Raw genomic sequence first — 26311 nt, forward strand, 5'->3', positions numbered from 1 at the left:
ACTGAAGGAGTTAACTTAATTCTTTTTGTTTACATCTCAGGTTGCTTTTCTGACAAAAAGCAGAATTTTAAATGCGTGCAAATAATATTTAGAATTAATACTTAGAATCATGGGTTACACTGAGCTAGAATTAAATCAAATTCATCAAACTGTAAAGATTATTAGCTAGCCAAGCTTAGGGAACTAACTCACTTTCTGAAGTCTGAGTGACTTAATGAACATAGCAGTGAAGCATGTAGCATGCTTTAATATACTGATATGAGTATACCATCCATGTTTACTATATATGTGTGTATATGTATGTATATATGTATTCATATATATATATATTAGACTGGTTGGGGACTAGCAGAGAGAGACACACAGTCAGAGGCTCTGTGTCTTTCCAGAATCAGTTATCTTTTAGTTCTGATCAGACACCATTTTCTTCATTAGAATTATGAGTGACAATCAACAGAGTAATTTCATAAATATTGATGGGGAGAGCTAAATTTCTGTATATTGTTATTGCCACTGCAGTTAGACTTATCTTATGTAAGACATAATTATATATTTTTTAACAGGAAATCCCTTATAAACATAATGTTCTCTGATAGATTAAAGACTGCAGGTCACCGAACTTCCAAAGAATGGTGCAAAACTATTATCTGGTCCCATCATTAGCCCTGTCAGTAGAATTTAGAAGGAGACATGGGTAGGTGCCATTTTGTAAAGCTCACAAATATTGGTTGACTCTTTTTTAAAGGATGATGACAGCGTGTTCTCACTGATGTCATTAAACAGACATATAGGAAACTGTTAAGTAATGCTAAGGAGTTTGGATGCCAGATAAAAATTGCTCCAGTGCAACTGTGGATTCTGCCTGCCTTATAGTAAGACTTTGAGAATTCCAAGAAAAAACATGTTCCAACATTTGGATGCCAAAAAGATGAACATTCAAAAGCAGATGAACTTAGAAAGGCATGTTCATTCTTGTCTTTGGAAAAGGACTGAACATTGCAGCATTTTTGTTCCACCATTCCTGTCAACACTGGACTTAGTTTTGCCTAAACTGGGGGGATGGGTCTTTTAGGAAGTGCCTTGCAGTGTGTGAGGTCATGTACATGCAGCTCAAATACACCAGGCTTTGTATAATGGCAGGTAATCATTGGGGACCATCAGGACTGGGAGGGAGAATGAGGACAGCAAGAGAAGCAATTAAGTGAAGGCATTGCGTGCTTCAAGACAGTTGAAGGAAGAGTTGGCAATGTGCTAAAGGTGAACACAGCATCCTAAGAGTGCCGTATATGGTCTGATCCTTCCAGGGGGGAAAAAAACTTATTTTATTCTTAACTGAAAGTGGCTTCATTTACAGAAAAAACTATGTCTTTTTGCCCCAAGGCATACTCCTTTGTGCATTTGGGGTTTAATAGCATTATGCATTTTAAGTTGAAAATAGAGAGCCAGGCATAGCTTCACCTTGAACAAACCAGGGACAAGGCTCTTCTACATACCACAGCAAATGTCCTTTGCTCATCCTGGATGCAGATTTATTCCCCATTTTTCAGCAAAGTCCTTCTTAAAGGTTCATGGTGGTCCCGTGTATCATTTAGAAGACAATTGTCAGGATTCATTAACAGGTACAATGTGCAGCTTGTGCAATTGTCTGAGCCCCTTCTGCTTTTTTTACTTTTGTTCCCAGTGTTGATTTTTGCACTCATTTGCAATCTTCTAGGGACAGAAGATACGCAGTGCACTTAGGGTAGGGAGGCCATCAGTGTGATAGGTGCTTTCCAGTGCTACTGTAGCACAAATAGCAGTAATAATCATAATCCTCGTGTATAATGAGATAAAGAGTTTAATACAGAGCTTCATATACTTAATAAATCTGCTCTGACATCTTCACAGAACAATGTACTGATGTGTGTTGCCACAAAAGAAATTTCTTCGTATGTGAATCCACATATAGTGTGCATTACAATATGTTATGTCAATGATACACATTTTAAATAGGTCCATATTAAAAAATATGTTTACTTTCTACTTTTGAACAGGGAAGGACATGGTAAAATTTCCGTTTTTGCTGTCAAAATGGCCTTGGCAACTCTTTGTGGAGGAAAGATCATGGACAAATTAAGATGTACGTCTTTTGGGTGACATTTTTTGCCTATTAATCATTGTTGTGCTTGGAGAGATAACAGTACAGGTAGGAAAAGAGGGAATTAGGATAAGTTATAGTTTCGTGGCTGGGTTTCAGATTCACCCTATATGTATCTCCAAGTAAATTCCACTAAATGTTTGACTGAATTTAATATTTTTTAAGCTAAATTGCATATATGGACATTCTGATTGGTGGATTTTTTTCTCTTTGGGATGATTGAATTTAGACTATGGGTAAGTGCCTCAAAACATTCAACATCATGAAGCATCATTTAGCAATTTCTTCAGACACTTTTTTATTAATCTCTCTCTCATTTCATACTTAGAAGTACAATATATTTGTGCACTATTTGTATTTCTTCCCATAGGGCACATACTTATTCCATCTGTTCTACAGAACAGATTCTCATTTCACAGGCTTTATTCCCCGTTCCCCAATAGCCGAGGCGTAGTTTACTTGTAGCTTCAATGAAAGACTTGCTGTTTAGTGCTACGATGTCTATAGCTCAGGTTCAGAACACCATTTCCCAGACTTTTTGACCACAGGATTGGTGTCAACCTTCAGTTCCCTCTGAGCCTTCTATCACAGCCAAATAAAAGTGAGTTTACAAATTGTTGTTGATTAGACAAGTAGAAATCCCAAGTGCTAATTTAGTCTTCTCAATTTGGTGCCATTTTTTAATATATCATTTCTATGTAGAAACTCAAATACAGAGTGAACTTAAATTATAAATTAAAAATTGAACACTGTTTGTTCCATAGGCTGCTTTAAGAATAGAAGCAGGGTCCACCCAGTGGAAGACTGGAGTACGATGCTGATTTTTCCAGTCAGCAGTCCCAGGGGCCCATTGTCAGAATTTCCCTTCCAGGTTCCTGGAAGTGAAGCAACTGACATCACAGCCTGAAAAATTATAAATTTTCCTTAGTCTATGATCCCCTGCTAAGCTTGGGATAATTTTAAACAATGGGAAAAGTAAAGGGTGAGAAACATGCGTCTCTGGAATAATAAAACTGTGATATTTTTATAAATTAACAAAAAAATGGAGGAAAGTAAAAAGTAATGCATTTGAAAGACCTTCAGTGCTTTGTGTGTCCAAAACAATAATAACTGACTTAACGAACTCACTGTCAAGATTTGGATTTGACATGGTAAGCTGGCAATAGGTGAAAAGCTGATGTTGCTATCTTGTAAAATTAGATCCTTCTTATCTGATTAAATTACTGCCTCATGTCATGTGTCAGACTTCACTTAAAAAAATGACCACACACAATGAAAAAAAGCAGGAATATTTAAATATCAAAATCAGCTACTTTTTTCTAAGTAAATCATTCTCTTTTTTTTCTGTCAAGAAGGGCTGTAATTAGAGATGCAGTAATAGTGGAGGTTTCCATAAGCAGAACGTGTTGTTTAGCAATTCTGGTTGAGATCAGATGATACTGAATTCAGAGCAAATCTGTAGCTCTCACTGATGTTGCTGTGTCCTTTTCTTGTCTTTTCCTCTCTCAGATATTTTCTCAATGATTTCCGACTCCAGTGGAGTGATGGTTTATGGCAGATATGACACGTTTCTACGGGAGGTTCTCAAGCTGCCCACAGCTGTTTTCGAAGGGCCCTCATTTGGTTATACTGAGCAATCAGCAAAATCCTGTTTCTCACAACAGGTAAATGAACAGTGATCCTAGACACAGGATCCAAATCACACCTCTGAGCAGGCTGAGACTTTCTTCCTTTCTTATACGTATGTGCATATTTGCCCAGGAAACACATGGCTGAGTGGAGGGGAGGTCCACTTTGCCAATTTCTGGCATGTAGGTTTGATGCCTTCAACAGGAAGCTAGTCTCTCTAAGTTCCCCATATAACCATGGAGGAGGGAGAGGCTTAGTCAAAAACTGATTCAGAGCAGGATCTTACCTTACATGTTCCTAAACTGGGGAACCTGAGGAGACTAACTTCCTAACTTAAGCACCTAAGTTAGATACATTTAAATGATATAAATACCAAAGACATGCAGTCCTCTACTACGGTTAGTTGTTGGTACAAGTATATGTGAGACTTTAACTTCTCCACACAAAGCTTAACTCTCACCAAAAAAAAAAAAATACATGTTTTTGGAAGTGTTGGTGGACACACACAAGAAGTTTACAAGCAAGTAGAAATTTGTCTTCAACTTTTATTGAAAATGGGAGTCAGTAGGTATTAGAAAATCCCTGGTCTCTTACAGATAACATCAACAAGATAGGATCAAGAAAACAATAAATTTTTCCTGAAGAAAATAAGAGATTTTTACACAGCTCACCAGACTCTGTAGGTGCACTGAATACAGTATGTTGACTGCAGCTAATATCTATCACTTCAAAAGATCCCATAATTATGATCGGTTGCCCACCTCTCCAATGGTGAAAGAGAAAATTCCCCTGGCTGTTGCTTCTCATCACCCTGTGTCATTCTGTAAAGTAAGGGAAGTGTTATGTTTAGAGTTGGACTCATCACCCTGTGTAATTCTGTAAATATAAAGTAAGGGAAGTGTTATGTTTAGAGTTGGACTCTGTGATCTTAAAGGTTTTTTCCAACCAAAATGATTCTATGGTTCTATGCTGAAATTAGGAAGATGTTAGAAATAAAGTGGTAGTTTCCTTCTCCTCAGGCTTCCATTTGTTAACTGAATACTGAATAATGTTGAACAAATAAGTTGAATGAAGCAGGAATAGTGTTATTTTCATGCAAAATAGTCTCATTTTTTGGTTTTGCTCAGTTTCATCACTAATCAATAGGAACTCAGTCAACTGAAAGGCATTGTTGAAATTCATTTATTGAATCATCTCCCAAATCATTTTAAATGGTAATGTTTGCATATGTGAAACTCATCTTGTTTCACAGAGGGAGACTTAAGACAGCACTTAGAATCATAGAGTCATAGAATGTTGTGAGTTGGAAGGGACCCACAAGGATCATCGGGTCCAACTCTTGCCCTGGCATAGGACAGTCACAAGATTCAGACCAAGTGTCTGAGGGCATTGCCCAAATGCTTTTTGAATATTGTCAGGCTTGGTGCCATGACTGCCTCCCTGGGGAGCCTGTTCCAGTGCTCCACCACCCTCTGGGTGAAGAAACTTTTCCTAATGTCCAACCTAAACCTCCCCTGGCACATCTTCCTGCCATTTCCCCTGGTCCTATCATTGGTCACCAGAGAGAAGAGATCAGCACCTGCCCCTCCTCTTCCCCTTGTGAGGAAGTTATAGACTGTGATGAGATCTCCTCTCAGTCTCCTCCAGGCTGAACAAACCAAGCAACTTTAGCCTCTCCTCATATGGCTTCCCCTCTAAGCCCTTCACCAATTTAGTGACCCTCCTCTGGACACTTTCCAGTAGCTTTACATCCTTTTTATACTGTGGTGCCCAAAACTTCACCCAGTACTCGAGGTGGGGCCACACCAGTGCAGAGTAGAGTGGGATGATCATCTCCCTCGCAGTGCAGTGCTGGATGCACCCCAGGGCATGGTTGGCTCTCTTGGCTGCCAGGACACACTGTTGGCTCATGTTGAACTTGCCATCAACCAGAACCCCCAGGTCCCTCTCTGCAGGGCTGCTCTCTAGCTGTAGAATTTACATAGTGAAGTGGCTTTTGGTAGTTTTGTGTTAAAATAATGAAAGAGAGCTCTTGCATGGCAACAGGACATTCAGGCTTTATATGTTGGACATGGTATTATTAAAGATGAAAAAAGCAATTTATTTTCTTGAAAAAAGGTCATTCAGGCCTCATTTTCTATCAAAGCAGCCATCAGAAATGGCACTTTCATTGGCATTGCATCCAAATGAGTGGACCACACGTACTAAGGTACCTTAAGAAACAGAGTCTCCAAACAAGCATTAGATTATTTAGTTCACAATCTGTACTTAAAGCTAATGAGAGTTTGGTGTCTGACTGATGTAGGTTGTCATGGTTTAGGTCAAACCCAGGACAAGGTACACAGCAGATTTACAAAGCCGCTGTTTTACATCTGTAGGCAGCCAATGCTCTTGTAAATGTAGTCTAATACTTCACTAAATTCACTTTATGTTATTCTCATTACCTCTTCACTAGGGATGAACCAGAGTTTTGAAATGAGACTCAAAACAACATATCTGTATGACACTGATAAATTATATTTACAGTCTTAGTCACACCGTAGGTCGTTCTCTCACTCTCTCATGTTGCACTTAGTGTTATCAAAAGTTGACACTTTGGGATAAGTTTGGCACTCTCTCTGTTGTTCTCAGTATGGATCACTTTTGCTTATCAGAAGCCTTTCAGCCCTGTGAAACATAGATTTCTCAATTTTGGGGAAAGAAAAAATTCTGGGAATGATCTTCTGCTCATGGTGTCAAATCTTTTTCAGTTTGCATCTGAAAGGATTTTTTCCTGTTGCAGAAATGTTTTATTATTCCCTATTATACTAGTTTACTTGATCAAACTATGTCTTTTTCTCCGTCTGTGAACCACTGCTAGATTGAATGACTATACAAAGTAGAAACAACACTGTTTCCTTATCAGCAAATTTTTGGAACACAAATGCCAGAGCAGTGACTTAATATTTCAGAATACATATCTGTGTCACAAAAAGGAGTTTTATCATCACCAGAGGTTGGATTAGTGTGATGTTATACTGTATTTGTATTAAAAAGTGGTGGTATTATTATAAAACCCACTTTATTTCTCCTTTTTTATCCCAAATTAAAAAGATAGACACTAACTTCACTTTCTTTGCACTTGGATGTGTTATTCCACAAATCTAGACTCCATCTGCATGTAGTGTATATTTAGAAAACAGCTTTCAGTTTCAACTTACCCAGCAGCTGAAAAAAAACTGCAAGAGGAAAATATGTCTTTTAAAATATATGGAAATTGCTCTGCTGGTGTCCTTTTAAGGAGGACTGCTCTCTATAATCCATAAAATCAGTGACCACGAGAGGAGTTCAGCCATAAAGCTGTCAGTGAAGCTAAGTTGCTTTATTTGGTGCAAATCAAATTATAGCTGCATTCAAAAGCATATTCCAGTGTGGAAGAGCTGTTCTTGTCTCCCCATCTATTTGCTTGTTTAGACCAGTTGCCTGTTTGCTGCCAAATTACCTGCCTTCAAGAGCAGAGGGAAGACTTAAGACTACTCAGATCTGCAGTGTGGGGCACTGGAGGACTCTTCTTTTCCTAGATTTCATTCTGCCTTTACTCCTCCTGTTCTCAGTTTTGCTGCAGACAGCACAGACATTTGCTGGCAGCACTGGTCAGCAAAGCCATACCAGACATCCACAGCAGATCTTTAAAAGAAAGATCATTTTCTGTGAGCTGATGCTTATAGTGTAGGATGCCTATTCAGGAAGTGGTTATCCACTCTCCATGGGTGGGAAGATCATTCATACAACAAACAGGTGGTAGCTGTTTGATTGGGCTTTCATACTGCAGGTATTGTGGGAAAAGATAGTATTTCAGTGAGATTTAGCGCTCATATTCTGCCTATTTCTGCTCATTAAAGAATCAAGACCATTTTCACAACTAGCCTGAAGTATTTTCTCTTATTTTAGGGACAAATACCTTTATATATTTCCCAGTATCTTGCAATATTTCAGCCCTGAGACTGCTACAGAGTGAGATGTTTTCCACTGATCATTCAGTGTATAAGAGAAATAATTATTTTCTTTACATCTGGTGGTAATTGTATGTAAATGCAGCACAGACACTCCATCTGGAAATCTCAGCTCTTAAAAGCACTCTACAACACACGGAGATGATACATGTCACTGCCTAGCTGCTGTTCTGCTTCCTCATGGGGTAACTACAGTTCTTTAGCAAGTTAAAGCAGTAGCTTATGCAATCAGATGTGAAAATTTGGCAATCCCTTTGGATATGGGGATGCTACTTAAATATGTATGTCTGTAAATTATATCTGTACACATTCTCAATAGGACTCAATATTTTTGCATCTCAGTTTTATTTTAAAGGAAGGCTCAGTTGCTCATTTCTTAAGGACTCTCTGTCCTTGACCAGCTAGTAGCTGCGTACTTTAGTACACACTGATGTAGCCAGTGTGTGTCAGTAGGCAGAAAAGAGCAAGTCTGGAGATCTCAGGCTGAAATATTACCTTTAGGTCTGGAAAAAGAAAAATTAACTGAGATTTGTGCTTTTTCCAGATGCTTAAGAAACTTAAGGCCTTAGATTACATTTTTTAAATCAGCAAGGATATTTTAGAGTTTAAATCTCTTTGAAAGATGAAAGGGCATAGGCCTTTAAGTGCTTACAGGTGTGGAGAGTTTAGAACAGTTGCAGTCCCTGAGTGTATGCAAACACAACATCCCACAATCAGAGCTCACCCATAATTAGTTGCCATCACCAACAGACAAGCATAGTTTCTTTAAGTACAGTAACACAACTGGCCTGGGATGGTCTGTCCTTACCCTATATTTGTTTTGAAATTGTACTCCCTTGTCATTATTTTCTTTCATTTTCTTTTTTTGGAGTACCATCAGTCATTATCTGCAGTGGTTTTTCATGTAAAATTTGGTAATACATAGTGATACCTTCCATGCACTTGTACTCGTTATGGGGTACTCAAAACACATGAGAATATCAAAGTTGAATACCAGCCTTATTCACAAAGCATCTTCAGGCCATGACTTTGGAAGACAGTCTTGAAGTCAATGGGAGTTGAGTGTCTCCAGCCCAGCCTTTTGAAAAGGACTGCTGGTCATCACTAGTATATATTGTAACTATTAAAAATAGTCCAGAAAAATCTCTGCTAGTATCACTTGTTCTTTTTAGTAAACCAAGGCTACAAGTAAACAGTGTTTGAAACTTGATCCCAAGGGTTTCTGTAAGGACAAGATAAAATCATTTTGATATGTCTAATTACTGATTTTTTGTGCATGTTTGTTTGCTTGTTTGAGCAGAAAAAAGTCACATTAAACACTTTCTTGGATACTCTCATGTCTGATCCCCCGCCACAGTGTCTAGTGTGGTTACCACTTCTGCATCGACTGGCAAATGTTGAAAATGGTAAGTAAGAGCTGCTGCCAAACAACAGTTACAAGAGTAAACTTTTGTGTGATGATTTTCTCACTCTGTAGATGGTTTTGTAGGAGCTATTGTACTAAGTTCATTGACTCCATATACTATTTTTACAGTCACTGGTAAAATATTTAAAGAATCCTCTTGGTCATTTGGCCAGGAACATGGCTTAATTTTTGCTATGCTCAGGAAATTATCCTGATGATGTCCTTTCCTCATATGCTCTGGATAAGCAAAGAGTGATAGGACTTCATCCATTCACACTCTTACATTTGGTAAACTATCAAGGCTGCAGCTTTTATTAGCTATGACATATGGCAGCAGAGAAGGAACAGCTTGGTAGTTTCCGTTCACGCAATATTCTTGGCAGGGATGTCCAGTGCAGTGCAAAATATCAGCCAAAAGGTCCTTATGAGGGATCTCCTCCTAAGCCTACACTGCCAGACAATATACTCTGAAAAGGAAGTTCCAGATTCGTCCTTATCCTTTGCTTGTGTGGAAGATGAGGATTTAACTGTGAGATGCCTCTTTCTTCTCAATGGTTGTCTTTCCCAAAATTAGTAGATCACAGATTTTAAGACAGGAGGGGACCATGAAGATCAACTCATTTGATTATTGCACTGTGGATGTTGCATGTCCCTGGACAGTAACATCTTCCTCAGCTTTCCAACTTCATGAGCACCTAGGGAAACATTAACAGACTCACAGATGTAGTCCCTCAGCCAAACCATCCATATATGGTTTCTGTAGAAGGTGCTGTCACACTGAAAGTGCAGGGGCAAGCTAGAAAGCTTGTGCATCTCATCTCACTGTGTGTACCACCAAATTGCAGCCCACAAACTCTGTACAGTTCCTCATGTAGTTCTGGAGGAGTTCCCCAGCTTCAGTGCAGCTGGCTTCTGCTGTCCAGAAGGACCAGCACTGCCAATATTAAAAATATTAAAAAAAAATCAGACAAGAAATGCCTTTTTACTGTCTTGTTTATCTGGGTGTTCTTAATGTGGCATTTATTGCTCATGATCATCAGGAGGCAATGATGCTAACAGTCATTATTCCAACACTTCACATCTAGAAAAAGGAGGATGTAAAAATGGAAGAAGTTTATACTAAAATTTTAAAATCTTATTTTAGCAAGATAAATCGATTATTTGTAAACAATTTTCCAGACCAATGTTTTGCCTCACAGGTTGTTGTATAAGGGACTTGTTGAATTTTCCTATGTTGTTGCTCCCTTGAAGGTTTACCTCTAGCAGAACTCAAGCTTTGGGATGCTGCAAGGAAAAAGAAGGGCGGGCAGGAGGGACAGGAGGAAGAAAAGATCATCTGTACTCATCCTGTTGGGCAATAAAAGTATACCATATTTCCAACAACAAAATGTAACTGGTGGAAGGGCAGGTGTGCAGCCATTTTTTGGTGATGAAAGGAGATGGAGGAAGTTGTATGTGTTCTTGTACTAAGTAAATCCCTCTTCAACTGAAAGGCACCTAAGTGGGTACGGTGATGTTCCCAAGTCATTCTTGGCTACAGAGCCACCTATCTACCACTCCTTCCTCAAGCTCTTGTCATCCATCCCTGTCCCCCTGCTAGCTTCGCACAGTTTTCCAGCCTAGAGCACTAACCCTTCCTGCTGCAAAATTCTGGCAAGGAATTAAAGCCTTGAGACACTCAGCACTGATCCAAATCCTCCTTACAACAGAAGAGCAGAAGGTGTCTGGGAACAAGGAAATGTACAGCACCCCATGATAAACTGGGTACACACTGTAGTGAGGAGAGAGGAACAGAAATAGCACCATTGCCAGGAAGGGGATTCAGAATGTGGTGATTGGTGCCTTATTGTGCTCAGTGGCTTGAATTCTCGTTACTATCTGCTTCTGAGTGGAACAGAGAACAGGACCACACGGGTCCTTCAATGGCCAGCTTTCCAAATCTAGGCATCCAAAGCTAAGTGTTTAACTCCATATATAGGTACCTAAATGTACTATGACCAGTTTTACAGATGACAGCAGTAGTTAAGAGTAGTCGTGCCTAAGTACTTTTTTGTGCTTCCAGTAATCAGACAGCTGAGTTTGCCTTTTCCTCTGAGGCACATTGCTTTAGCTCCTCACAGCACAGCAAAGCATTCAGCTTCCCCCAATAAGACAGCCAAAGGATGCAATGGATTTTCCCACATATGAATTTCCTCTATCATGTATTTAATGTGTATCACTGAAACATATAAATAATATATACATAAATAATATATAAAATGTGTATCACTGAACCCGTTTTTTGCTGCTGCGAGCAGGAGGTGCAGGCATCAGCTCAGAAGTGATGGAGGGTTTGGTCCCCAGGGCAGGAAGCATTGCCCATGGCTCAGCACACGTTGCTGGGCAGCAACTCGAGTTTTCACGGGTCAAAGCAGCAGGCAGGATCTGATGCTGCAGATCTCTAGAAACAAAGAAGGGATTTGCCCTCCAGTTCGGGGCTTTGTCCGTAAACTTTTGCTGGGGGTTTCTCTGCTTTGGTTTATGGCTCGGCATTTCTCTCTCCTGCGCAGTCTTCCACCCCGTCGAGTGTTCCTACTGCCACAGCGAGAGCATGATGGGGTTTCGCTACCGCTGCCAGCAGTGTCACAATTACCAGCTCTGTCAGGACTGCTTCTGGAGGGGCCATGCCAGCGGTTCCCACAGCAACCAGCACCAAATGAAAGAGTACACGTCATGGGTAAGGGAAGGCTCGCACCTCGCTGCAGACTGCTTTGCCCTCCAGCCAGTGGAGAAGCCCCTGGCCGCAGCTCCGGGCCGCCATCCATCACAGGGAGGCCAGGAGCTGGGCTGCCGGCTCAGGGAGGCTCCGGCCTTGGGAGCCGTCGGGAGAGCGCAGAGGTGGGAATGGTCTTTTCTGGGGGAGGATCTGGGGCGCCTGTGGCGGGGGGGGCCCCGAAGGAGGGGCTGGCAGCAAGGCAGCAGCCTGGCGCCAGCTTCTCCCACTCCCACAGGACTCAGGGTAAAATCGCCATTGGCTTGCTCTGTTTGGCTACGTGTAGATGAAATGATAAATACTTAACGCTCATTGATCAGTATTTTCAGTCAAGTGGCTGCAGCATATGTGTAGCATTTGGGATGGTCCTGGCACTGTAGATTTGAGCATGGTCACAGGCTTAGATCCACGGTAATGTTTACTGTAGAGAAAAACACACTTCAGTCTTTTTGTTGTTAAACAAAATAATTCAATGCTTTTTCTAAGCTGAAAGAGAAGTATCAACATTAACCTTCTCTGAAGGGTGTCAGACCTGGAGGCTCAGCTCTCCATGGACTGGAGCAAAGCCCCAACAGGTCATGGAGTATCCGCATCCTTCTGGGTTCAATTCCAGAAAACAACAGAAAAATTCTAACTAATCTAAAATATTACAAAAGCATATTATTACAGGAAAAAAACCCTATGCATATTGCAATGATTCACATTGGTACAGCACTTTGTGAGTATTTTTAACAAAGTTCTGAAGCTTAACACTTTAAAAATACCTGGTTTTCGGTTGATGAAGTGGGCAAGGGTTAAATTTGACTTGATTTGCTCTGTATGCCAGTCACACAGGCCCTGCACTGCCTCCCAGCAGATCTGGGCCTGTAAGTGTTTTTGTGGGTCCTAATTGCTGCTTGTTGCATAGACACGAATGACTTGATGGCTTGAGTTTAGTCTCTGAGTAGGAGAGTGCCCGCTATGTAGCTCTTGATTCCATTCCTAATAGCAATTTGTGCTATAAATCCATTTTTTGCGGTAGCCAGGGAGCTGTAATTATAGGTAGGAAGTAATAGGAAAACGTAAGATTTCTGCTCAGCAGAAGACAAAAACGTGACTACATGCCTAGTGGTTTCAAATGTTCCTTGTCAGAAACAAATGTTTTGCTTCAAGTTTGAAATTGCCTTTCTGTAGTATTCATTAGCATTTGTTCAAAGCAGGTTAGCATTCTCCATAATGCATCCATATCAAGCTCCACATGCAGATTAAAGGTGTTCGTGAGTGTAGTAGAACTCAACTGATCTGAATTCAGAGTGAAATAGCATTTATCATGAAAGAAAAAAAGTTTGAACTTTACATATTTAGGTTGTAATTTTGTAATGGAAATATTTCACTGTTATCTTGGTTATGGTCATAACTTGACGTATGTGCACATATACAATACTCTTCCTGTTAAGTTCCAAAAACATTTTCAAATTTAAGCATATAGAGCTGTGTTTCAGGGGGAGGAGGCAGTGTAAGGATCACTACCCCTATTTTACTGGCAGAGAAGCTGAATCACAGAGAGGTGGGTTGAGATTCTCTGAGAATCTCTCACACAGCCTAGAGGACACCCTAGATCTCTGAGCCCTTCCTTAGAAAAGTGTTAAACTGCAAAGAGTGTTCAAACAAAAGTCAAAAGCAGAAAATACTGGGGTTTTTTTTTTTAGTCTTGTTGATGGGATTTCAGAGTGAAAAGCATGTTTCTTGCACAGAACCTCCCCATCTTTTGGTGGCAGTGACAGTACATCAACCTCTTCTGGTGCATGGTGCCATGATGGGGCAATTCCCACCATGCGTGTGTCCAAAATTTCCTCTTCCCTGGTGTGGCAGGATCTGCAGCAGATGTCAGAGGTGGAAGAGGAGCTTTATAACTGCAGCTAAACAGTACAGGCTGATGGAGATGAGGAGGGAAATACTAGCTATCAAGGAGAAAGCATACGTCAGCCTTGTGCTTGGCCCACAACTTAGGAACAAAATAGTGTCCCGTATGGTGTATCTATATGCACAGACATACACAGATTTGTTCTGCTTGCACTCCAAGCTGGTGAGGAACAAACCAGCTCCAGCCCAGGCAACACTAGCTTTGTGCTGTCCTTCATTCAATACTGAGTGAGTGCAGCATTGCAAAGAAGCCATGGCAACTGCATCTGTCCATATAGATATACCCCCCTCCCCCTACTGAGCCTCAGTGCCCCCCCACTGAGCCTACTCTCAGTGCCCCTGAAGGTAAGAGTAATCTTTCCTCCAAACTGAGCAGTCTTCGCCTTACCAGACTCTCGGGGTGGGAGGGGGGCAAGGGGTATGTCAGTCAATATGTACGTAAGCTGTAGAGCTTCCTGTTGTTTTGTGCTTCCTATAGCAGAAACAGTATGCACCTTACTTGTCCAGATTACCTCTACCTTCCTTGTTCCTCCCAGAAATCACCTGCTAAGAAGCTAACTAATGCACTTAGCAAGTCTTTAAGCTGTGCTTCCAGCCGTGAACCTTTGCACCCAATGTTCCCTGACCAGCCTGAAAAACCTCTAAACCTGGCTCATATTGTGTAAGTATCTGTGTGCTGTAGAGAAAGTAAGCTTTGTTGTAGGAGTTGCTTACACCAAGTGTAGATACTGTAGCCCTGAAGAAAATGAGAGGCAGCTGTGGCACATCAAGCTCAATGCATCACAAGTGCAAATTCACTGATAGTGGGTGTTTAGTATAAAAAAGTTCTTCTGGTGTGACTTCACTTGAAAAGTCAGTGGAATATGTACATATAACCAAATGCTGGGACAAAATGTTGGTATGTCCCCATTGCCATCAAGAGATATCTGTGCAATTTCATAGAAATTCAGCACTTTGGGGTGTATTCATGCTGGGAACATTAGTTTTGTCCTCAAGAGACTCTCAACTTCAGTGTATCACAGGTATGTCTTACCAATTTTGTTGAAAATGGTGTCAGAGTTCTCGCAGACTTTAGTAGAGCTGCGGCTTGACCCAGCCCTGAAGGCTAGATACATGATTCTGCGTAAGAGTTGTGTTTTTAATTGCCAAGTCACAAAATTATTTTTTGGTATAGTAGTTTGTGTCACCACTACTCCTCTACGGGAATAAAGAAACTCAAAGCAGGGAGAAAATGTGTTTGTGAAGGGTGGGGAAATCATCACTTTGGATGTTTTGGGTTTTTTTTCCCTAAAGTGTGTCCACTGTTCATAGTGGCAGTTGCTCAGATTTTCTCATTTGTCAGTGTGGTGTGGTTTTTTCCTGGTTTTGTTTGTTTGTTTGTTTCTTTTTTTTTAAAAAATAAAGAAAAAGTTAAATCTTCCAGGAAAAATCAGGACACTGGTTGGAAGAAAGTTACAAAGATAACAACTTGGAAAAATTATTCCTGAGATACTGTCTTTCAAGTATTTGCCTTGTTCTGATATATGTCTTAAGAAAATATCTTTCTTAACCACCTTCCCAGGTGCCCTGACTGAAGCATTCAGACAGCAGCCGTTAAATTTGTATTTGTGTGCTGCATATCTGTGTTACTGCCTGCTGGAACTATTCCAGTCTGTAATTATTGTATGTATTTACTTTTGTCAGTACTGAATGTTTGTATGTAGTATCTTTAAGAGCAAGGGCATGCTGGCCATTGTGGGCTGTGTGACACCTAGGAAGTTCATCTAACCTACCTGACATTTAAAGATAAATCATGCTGATGGTCCTCCTCATGTGGTTACAGCAGAACTTTTTCAAGGTGCAAAAGAGCGCTCTGCTCTTCAGGCGTGAGGTGTCTCTAACAGATAGGTAGTGCCAAATCCCTGTTGCACTTTACCGTCAGTTAAAACCCATGCCTCTCTTTATGGAAGTGTAATGGGAAGATGATGTTCTTTGGAAAAAATCATCTGGAGATGGATCTACTGAGCTACCCCACTGCTGTGTGTCGTATAAAAGCCTGGCTCTGCCGTCAAGTCAGTGATAATTTCACAGGGCAGATCTTGGCCATCCTTAAGAGACATAGAAAGAGACAGAGAGCATGAAAACTGAAAGAGAAGCCTCTGTTCCCTGTTGGCTGGAGGCCCTCGAAGGCCTGGGGCTATGTCAGAAGATAATGGGTAGTGAAAACTGGGCTACTGTGATGGATTAAGTGCATTTAGGCAAGGCAAGGGGAAGGTACCATAATTGAGCAGGATCTGTTCCAAATCTTTGCTGTGAAATTAACACCTTGCTTTCTTCCTAACTGTACAGACATAATTTAAAGTAATTGGATGTGAGAATGAACCACCAGCTATTTTGTTTTATGATGGAGTTTCTCTTTATTCACTGATTGAAGGCAATATAACTTGGCACTATATATTGGCTATAATGATACATGAGTGAAAAACCTGTAAGTTGTGGAGGTAGCATGATCTGCAGCATAATTCACATACATTAATGGAGGGAAGAGATATGCTACAGTACCTCATTGAGAATATCTTCTTGCTGATGTGATTTTTATTTTTAAACATAATGGAAGTTGAGAGAAACAGCTCTGGACAGGAATCCAGGCAAAAAAGGATTTTATATGTGCATTAAATTGAAGAATTCTGGCAAAAAAATAGTATCCTTTTCTTAGCTTCTAGCTTAAATGGGGACAAGTACTCCCTGCGTTACTATACAGCCTTTCCTTTTCATCATCCCTCCACCTCTGAGTGTTACCAGACAGAAAGATTGCATGGGTTTTTTGTTTTATTGGTGCCACACAAAATTTTCAATTAAGCAAGAAACACGTCTAGAGCTCATAATGGAGGTATTTTGAACTGGCCTGACTTTGTTTCTATCTAAGCCTGTGGGAGCATTATTTTTGACATCAGTGCAAAGAGGTTAGACCAGCATGAAGCACTTTGGAAAATTCCTCTTATCTAATTTGGTTTATTACTGTGGGTATGTGTTATGCCATAACGTGCATTTATTATGTAGCATATTTCAATAGTATTGTGTTTTCTGCCTCCTTGAGGAAAGAGGATTGAGTATCATCAGCTCACTTTTATCAGAAAGCTTAATCACTCACTTCCAGATCCAGAAGTTTAGAAGTAACCTCAGAAAAATATACATTTCTAGTCAATAACTGAGTTTTCCTTTGCTTTACTATAAAGTCTGCTGTTCTTATCACTTCATGCAGCCATATATGGATGTTTCAAAATGCATTTGCTATTCAAGCTGAACCTGAGGAATGTGACAGTGGGCATCAGCCACTAAGAAACTTGCCTTGGGAAAGTTCAGATTAGTTTAACAGCAGTTTTCTTCATGGAAGAATTGACAAACTAATGCTAATCACAGAACCTTAGCAAAGCCTTGGAGTTTTTAGACGTTTGTACACAAGAGTAACTCTGCATATGTAAATGACCTTTTTTGCATAGAGACTCTCATGCTTTTTGCAGAATCAGGGTCATAGCAGTGGAGTATGTCCCATGCATTACTTAGACCTTATATATTAAACTGACAATTTAATTAATGATGTCTTTTCCATTTTATTTTGGCTGCAAAAGAGATACTTGGTGAGTATTTTTCATCTTTAGTACACTTACTGGAAGAAAAAAGCTTGGAAAAAATGTGATAATCTCATTATTGCCAATCCTTAACTTTTTATCAGAGTCCAGAACCAAATAAATAATTGTCTTTGAATACAGAGTCAGTGAAAGGGAAGAGCTCTTTTAAGGGTTAGAAACTTTCACTTCCACCCCTATTTTGAGATAAAGCTTAGAGAAGACATTAACCTGAAGTGTGTATGTGGTGATCTGGTGAAGTCTGTGTGTGCCACATACCCACTTCCTACTCACTCAGCAGAGATGGGTTGAGTGCAAGGCAGAGCACAGCCCACGCTCTGCCAAGGGAGCATTCCTTGTGCCTCCTTCCCTGGGACGATGTTGAGAACCAGCCTCTCCTCCCTTCAGCTCTGCTATTCAGGACTCCACAGCCCAGGGTTGGACCCATCTTTCTGAAACCTCGGCCTGTGCCCAATCAGTTTTTGAATGCATTCACTGGGCTGTGATTGCATTGAGAAAAGGAAAAATGCAGTAGTCACATGTATTTAGTGTGAACTATTTCTCCTACATCAATTACCAGTTTACAATTCCTAGGCAACAAAATACTGGTAGCTTACTCATTAAATAAAATTGGTTTCTAAGTATACTCTCAAAGTTTATTTTCACATCTCTGTATTTCAAGGCTCATACCACAGTGACCTTTGCAGTGGATTGGCTCTGATCTTGGCCTCATCCAGGCTCTTCCTAGCTCTGATGGAGTCCATGAAAAATAATATTAAACACTTCTCCATAAGTGCATAGAGCACAAAGTGCTGCTTCTTTAAATTAATGACTGACCAGAACTGGAGTTTTTCATGTGGGTCTGCAGGTGCAGGGTTAGGCTAAAACTGTGTTTTCATATAAGTAAATATCATGCCAAATCCTACATCTTTCTATTCCCAGTTTTAAACTTCTTAAAATCAGTGTAGTATTTTCATGCTGAGAAATCTGTTTGGACTTGTCAAAGACCATATTTATGCTTGTTTTGTAACAGTTACAAAATCAGAAAGAAAACATACAGTAGTAGTTCACTTCTGTGCAGAACTGGCTTTCTTCATTTCTTGCAAATGGTTTGGATGACTGGCTGTCTTGCACAATTAGAGCCCAGTGAATATTTTGCAGCTGGCTACTATATTTTGATTTGCGCATCTAAAGAATTCAGAAAGCAAGACAAATCTTTCACAGAGCTTAAAGGGGATATTAACCAACTTGATATCTAGGCAATTTGAAGTCTGAACTATATATGGCTTCAGGTTCTGCTCATATCTGGTTGAAAACCCTGTGATTTTAATAACATATGTTTTAGTTTTTCCAGAGTGTCTTTCTGTTTTGCCCAATGTTTCATAAGAAGTCCATTAAGAAGGGGAAACTTCTCTTTAATGGATACAGAAGGAAAAATTATGCACAAAATACTTTTTTAAGAGTAGACAATAAAAGCAGAGGAAATACTCCTTCTCATTTCATTTTTAGTAAGAGCAGGAAATGAAGAATGTAATAATAAACCCCTCATTATTAATGGGTCCTCTTAAACTAGATACTTATTTTAAATTTTGATTTGCAGATTTGATATACCAGTTGGAAAGCTTTGCAGTTAAACCAGTTTAGTACTACATGTATTTTGTGGGATACTGAGGGCTATGGGTACAGTGTGGCCACTGTGTGGATATGGTAGCATGGAGCTTAGCACCAGGGATAACCTCATGAAAAGATGTATCATTTATTGGCAGTTACCCCCTGCAGACCTCCATGCTGCCCAGTGCTCAGCCTTGCTGGTTGGAAGCAGTGACTGCACTCTGGACTACAGGCTCTGGAAAGGAAAAATGGCATAGTGGTTATTTTGCCAAAGCAGGAGTAAAAAATCAAGCAAGTTGCTTAGAACTCACGTCAGAGCACGCAAAAGCATTATTTCCTTCCAAGCCTAAGTAACAGTGTGTTTTTATCAACTTCTGCTTAAAAACACAGCATCTTTGATTTGAAACTGTTGCTACTTCAAGCAAAAGATGCCAGTAGTAATGTTACTTCAACCAAGAAGCTCATTTAATTATCTGTAAATACTGTTGTATTGATGAATTTTCTTCTGTTGAAAATTAATGCAACTGGTATTTTGCCTTTTTCTAGGCCCCCCCGACCTGTAACCAGCATGAACGACACACTCTTCTCCCACTCTGTTCCCTCAGGAAGTCCTTTTGCAAACAGAAGGTGAGTTCTTACTCTAAGTTAAACCACTATATGAGAGTGATGGAGATTTCCATTTTCAATTCCTCCCCCAGAAAAGAAAACAAAACCAAAAAAACCACACAATCAAAACCAAAATAAAATTAACATGACATGAGCAGAAAATGCCTTGGTTAATTTAGACTGATACCAAGTTATCTAGATGGAGAGCTGGCATTAGGGCACCTAAAGCTCCTCACAAGAGAGCACAGAACTTCAGTTCTCATTTGAACTGTTATGTCCCACTAAGTGCTCATGTGCAACCTAGGCACCCTCCCATTGCAGCTGAAAAATGGACTGTTGGGGAGAAGCCATTTTGTAGCAGCACTGTGAGAATAGAAACTGGGACATGTTGCCTACTGGGAATGCCTGCATCGTACTGCAAGATATGATATAAACAAAGAGAAAATGTGTTCATACTTGCAAGATATAGCAAGACATCCTTACTCATGTTAAACCCTTCAGATTTTCATTAAAGGCTGCAAGAGAGGATTAGTTTTGACATATGGTGACCCTTCAACAAACAAACCAGAGAAGAGTGATCAGAAACATTAATCCCAAAGAAAAGGTGCTTGCTGCTGAGTGTGTACACTTTGGCTCAGTATTTGGTTCATATGGCCACATGAAACATTTGCTAGCTGTTTCACCCGATCTATGTAAGCTTACCAGTGCACATGGAGGAGAAGGTGATAGAAAAATAACTTCCTGCTGTATCGGGGAAGATGAGCGATATGTCTTCCTTGGGTGCATTTTATTGCTTGGTTCCTGCTGCAAGTGTCGGTGCTTCAGTGTTCCCAAATAACCAGACCCCGTCTCTGGGTATGCATGGCTACATTTTTTTAACAGCAAAACCAAACCTGCAGTGTACCATACTGCAATGTCAAAGAGGTTTTACCATTACTTTGATTTAGGAACTTTGTTACCAGGAGTTATAAACTGCAAACTCTCAGTGTTATCTTAATGCAAGTAGCTGCTGGGTGTGACTGAAATGTTTTTTGAAAGCCAGTCCCAAAGCAGCCCCCAAGACCCAATCTGCTGCCTATACAAGACAGGGAGACTGCAAATGCAAATTCATTTCTGTTGTTGGTGTATATAGAATTGCATGTGCCAGGGCAAGGCAGGACAATCTATTTGTGGCCTCTCCAGGACAGCTAGGTAAGAGCGATGCTCTTTGAGAGTGTAGCTGTTGCTTCTGTTTATCCCCAAGTCCCTGTGCTCATTCAACAAAAGTTTGCTTTGCCATTTAGGCCAGGGAGCTGCAGTAATAATCACAGCACTATCTACTGTGCTGCTTGTTTTTCTTTACATGTGAAAAATTCCTGATTGTTTTACTTTTGTGTTCTTCAGTAGTTCAACAGTCTGTCTTAGTAACTATCAGGATTAAATGTAAATGATTCCTGAGCTATTAAAATTCCTTTTCTCCTAGAGGAAGAACTCCTTGATGGAGAATCCCCTGAAAGCAGGAGACAATAAAACTCCCTGAACCATAGGTACCCAGACTTCCTTATAATGGATGTTATGGCATCCTTATACAGCAAAACATTTCCATGATGCAGCAGTCAGTTCTGGCACTTTTAGAGTTAACAGTACCATGATATGTAAAGCAGTTATATTGCTTCTATATTAAAAGTTTTGTAACTTTTGTTACATTGCCTTAGCAGAATTTCATGTTTGACAGCTTTTTATAATTATTTTTACTTTCATCTCTTACAAGTTCAATTTTCATCTTTTTATTCAAAAGAAAAAGCACCCTACAAACTGTCAAGTCAGTATCCTTTCTAAACGGTTGCAAATTGCATTTATTGTAATAAACCCACTCTGAACACACTCCTCTTTGTGTATGCTTTTTGGGATATTAACAAGGTTTCATTGTTTGAATCATTCAGGTTACTTGGGGGTATAAATGCAGCCAGTCCTGTGGCTGATGAGCATTCTCTTATAAAGCTCTATGTAAATCAGCTGCACAACAATTCACGGTCAGTATGAGAGCACTAACCCACTAATCGCCGTAGTTCTGGAGCTCTTGCACTAAATTATTAGCAATTCTGCTAAACTACTAAAGATATTCTTTAAGGAAGGCTCTGGTGGGCTGGCGGGTTTCTGTGGCTCTAATTAGTCCTTTGAATAGACTTCCTGCTGGCTGTGGGCTTTGCCAACTTCTCTTGCTTCTGCGCAGCTCAAATCTTTCATTTTACCCTTTCACATAGGATCAATATTAATCTATCTAGTGGAAGTTGGAAACATTGTTTTTGAAAATGAAAAAACTACATCTTTATGGTTTCATCATCAGTGTGTGACTTACCTGTTACATTCTTAACAAAGGAATGAAAGAGGCTCGCATAAGAGGCTGGAAACAACTCCAGGTCTCACAGCCAGCTTCCTTTTCCTCTTCCATGGCTCTTGCTGCTGGTGGTTACTGTTCTACAGTCAGCATCGCTTGCCAATAACCTTCCCCAGGCCCTTTGCTTTGCTTTTCAAAATGGACACAGAGAAGGCAGATCTAAATCCTACTGAAGGATTCACATTTGCATAGTGAGCATTGGATTTGGACCAATGCCTCTAGTTGCTGCACCATTTTTCCAGCATTCCCTCTTATCTTAGTGACCTAAAGGAAGAGCCTATTTCATTCTGCATAAAAGAAATACGCAATTGGAAAAAAACAGTTTCCCCATTTTTTTTTACTGTGGAGTCTCATGACCTTTTTTTTTTTTTTTTTTTTTTTTTAGTTGGAAAAAAACAGTTTCCCCATTTTTTTTTTGCTGTGGAGTCTCATGACCTTTTTTTTTTTTTCTTTTTTGATTAATCTATGAACATGAGCTATAATTCAATAAGAAAGTACTGAGACCAAGGTACTTTCCTGCTAAATGCCAAGTTCTTCAATCTGTATTACACTAATAACAGTATCTTCATACATTCTTTTAGGGTTTTTTATTATTATTGCCCTGGGAAAATCAGGCCTCATTAGTGGAAGCTCATCCTCTCGTACATCAGAGAAACAGACTTTGACAGCTCTGTTTGCAATTCTGCTGATTTTATATTAAATGCTACATGATTCATATTATAATAAAAATTGTACAAACTCAGAGTAAAATTTCTAGCTGAACATAATCAATGCTAAAAGCTCTGCTGGCTGTGTTTTCACTGCAGACAACTTATGGTTACTTTAATTTGTGTTGCAGTCTAGTCCAGAGGTTTCAGATAGCTTTAAAGAAAGTTTTTATATAATTAGACTGTTTATGCAAAGGAGAATTGGCACAGACTGTCATTTGTAGCGTTCCCATGGTATTTATTTCAGCCAGTTGTGTTCACATAAGAACATAACCATTCACAAGCAGTTTCTCCCTGCAGCAAGAAATGCTGAATTCAGCACACAAAGTCATTCTGCTGCTGGAAATGGATATATTGTCACACGTTCAGCACAAGATAATCTTCATTTCTGGATTCATGGGTGAAAAAGGGAAATGAACTGGGAAGAAGAATCTTGTTAGAGAAAAGATCTCTGATAACTAGTAAATACAATGACAAATTTTGGGCAACAGCTGAAAGGAGATTGAACATTATACATTCTTTGCAGTTTAGTTGCATCTGAAGCACCAATTTTGGGTAGGTATGCAGTTATTCCAAAGCTCAAAGAAGGGCAGCTTTCCCTGAGGTGCTTCTTAGTTTCTTCCAGCCACTTCAGAATCAAAATCCCTTTAAAATTTCTCTGCTTGCTTTGGTTAGTTTAAGCCACCAAAAGAGTGTTTCACAAGGAGGTTGGCCTAAAAATTACAAGCACCTTTCTTCTAAATACATACAGTGTGCAAATGGACACCAACAATATGCTCTGTGCAGCTCAAGAGCAACTTTAAAGCATTTATATTACAAAAGAAGAAACAAAAAAATGTGATCTTCTCCCAAATACCAAATCACAGTTATTTACTGTGATGACAGCTAATTTGCAATTAAAACCACAAGTCTTGTAATTTTTTACTGTAGCTAATATTCAGTTTTTAATCTCACATTTGTTTTTGTGATCTCTGATTACCTAGAGGGCAGCAGAACAAGGGAATATTGCTGCAGAGTAGGTAATGCCCTTGCAAACCAAATGAATTAGACATGGTGTGTCAAAACAGGTAAATTGAGCACTATAGAAACCTCTGTCCAGTCAAGAGGAAAAACTCAATACCCTGAATTAATGTTTTCTTCCGTAGTTGGATTCTCTTGTTCCCCAGATCCAGTCTGTCAGTGCTGCCTTAAAGTACATAGCTACCGTAGTAATGGATACAATCTCTTTCTCTTTCTTAATAAATATCTTATTTAAGATATCAAATTATAGGGCTAAGGTGGAATAAGATGAAACAGAACATTTTTTTTCTTGCATTTTTCTCAGCCTTCCCACGTTTCGTTCTTGTAAAGGAGCAATAAACTGGAATCAATGAAGTGATGCAGCGCATTCTAATGAACTTGAAATTCCTTGGCAATTCTGTGGCAGATAGAAAGAATGCACTACGGTATCAAATGCCCATAGTCAAGGAGAAATTGAATCTTACTTCATGCTGAGTCAGAGTAGCTGGTGACTTCTTTGAACTCCACAGAACAGCTAAAAAGAATTAGATATTCTATCTGGGCATAGTGAGAGATTAGGCCAGATTTCTGGACAACAGCTAGCTTTGGAGCAAGACGTGGTGGTTACTGCTGTTGTCCACATTTCTGTCTCTAAGGAGCGTGGTAGACTTGAACTGAATGTTGCCTTCATATGTTGTTTTCAGAACAAGAAAACAACAACTCCTTATTTCATTGGCAACGTTCTGCCTGCTAAAGGAAAGGTTTCTGTGTCTGATTGTTTAGTAGCCAAGTAGATACTAAAGTGGGTATAATATTTACACCAATATTGTTAGGTCTGCATCTTTGTAGACATCTGCTCAGAGTTGGAGGTTTTGTCTCTTAATTTGGATGGGGAAGCATTCTTTGGCATCTTACAAAATGTTCCATTTTAACAGGGGTATATCTTTAAAATATATGTTCCAGTTGGTAGGACCCACAGAAACTCACTGTGGCCAAAACAGTCTCTGAAGTATTAGCTGTATTTTGGGGAATATGTGGAGGATATAGGAAGATGTGGAAGAAGAAGGGCAAATGACAGCCTTTCCAAATGAAGGAAGGTTGAAGGCGGAAATGGGGACAAAGACCGAAGGGATTACACAAGAGACAGCCTAACTTTGATATCCAAAGATACTGAAATTATGAAAGAATTAGTAAGCACCTGGAGGATAATGAACCAATGTGAAATAACCAGCACGGATTTATCAAGAACAAATTATGTCAAATCAAACTAATTTATTTCATTGACAGTAGGTAAAAAAGAAGCAGTGGATATGATACAAGTTGACCGTAAAAGGACTTTTCACATAGTCTCAGATGACAGAGAAGTACCCAGAGGAAATATGGACAGGGGGAAATCAGTATAAGAGCAACACTGAAAATCAGCAATTACATTTTCAAAAGTTTGCTGTCATTCTAGGAGGAGGACATATCAGCTGGGATTCTTGAAGGCTATCCTAAGTCAGACACTATGCGCTATTTCTTGTAATGACCTAGTGGGAGCAATTGAGTGTGTGTATGCAATGGTACAGAGGTTGAAATAGTTACGGGAAGGACTGCTTGGAGAGCAGTTTCTAAATTAAAAAATTAGCTCAATTGCAATGGTAGTAATTGACATCCAAATCATCTGAAATTAGTTAGAGGAAACTCAGTAATTATAAGTGAAAAGTGCTGTAGCAAGGAAGGAAACAATCAGATAAAAGATGGAGCATAATTGGATGGACAGAAATATTTTAGCAGAGGACCTAGCAGTTGCAGTGAACCACAAACTAATTGAAGTTAGCAATATGGTGGTTAGATTACATCTGACTGGGACATCATGTGGAAAGCCATTAAAACTCATTCCCTGGAGGAGGAGACGTCTGCCTGGAGGTTTGCACCCAGTGTAAGGCAACAGCACAGGACAGATATGCTAACCAGCACGAGCAGAGGAGACACCTAAATATCAGAAAAGCGTAGAAAACATAACTCCTAAGAAGAGGTTGGAAGATTCAAGTTTGCTTAATCAACTAAGAAGGAAATGGATATTGATAGATGTGAGATCAGTTGCTCAATGAGTAACCTTTGCTTGCCTGTCCCTGCATCCAAAATATGTTGCTTCTGGAGCACAGAAGGGGAGAGCTTATGGTTGGTAGAGGAGACGTGCACTGTTAGAAAGCAAAGCACAAAATTTGCACTGGAGTCTTTAGTCTCCCATTGTGGCAACTTACTAATCTTTACTTTAAGAACTGAACGCTACATTTTTGGCTGAAATGGCACACCCTGTACCCCTTGAATGCATTTTCCTTCTGTAACTGGGACGAAAACATGGGTAGAAGCCATATCCTTCTGGATGGCATGGAGCATATTTAAATGTGTGGATGTTGCTTCGGTGGAACCGCAACGCACAGAAGTAGCACGCTAATGGGCACAGAAGTGTGAAATAAGCATTTTTCCTCGCTATGCAATACTGTTTCATTCAGCAATCTTCCAGATTTATTATAAATCAACAGGGTTTGGGTTCTTAGGACACCCTTTAATACCATCCTTTTTGGAACCCTGCTGCCAACCTCG

The 26311-nt window shown here is 39.8% G+C and overlaps 1 protein-coding gene across 1 annotated transcript in view; it reads left to right on the forward strand.

The window, feature by feature from the left end:
- Positions 1-2033: 2033 nt before the first annotated feature.
- LOC104526430 (dystrobrevin alpha) overlaps positions 2034-26311 on the forward strand; it is a gene marked incomplete at both ends in the record, with an annotated part of 39667 nt that continues 15389 nt past the window's right edge. The window contains 8 exons of the mRNA XM_029085428.1: positions 2034-2119; positions 3647-3801; positions 9059-9164; positions 11713-11879; positions 14354-14478; positions 17426-17434; positions 19580-19660; positions 21562-21651. Of these exons, the coding sequence (XP_028941261.1) occupies positions 2034-2119; positions 3647-3801; positions 9059-9164; positions 11713-11879; positions 14354-14478; positions 17426-17434; positions 19580-19660; positions 21562-21651 (819 nt within the window). The remainder of the gene's footprint in view (positions 2120-3646; positions 3802-9058; positions 9165-11712; positions 11880-14353; positions 14479-17425; positions 17435-19579; positions 19661-21561; positions 21652-26311) is intronic.

Source organism: Antrostomus carolinensis, unplaced genomic scaffold (assembly GCF_000700745.2).
Source record: "Antrostomus carolinensis isolate BGI_N321 unplaced genomic scaffold, ASM70074v2 scaffold14306, whole genome shotgun sequence".
NCBI lineage: Eukaryota > Metazoa > Chordata > Aves > Caprimulgiformes > Caprimulgidae > Antrostomus > Antrostomus carolinensis.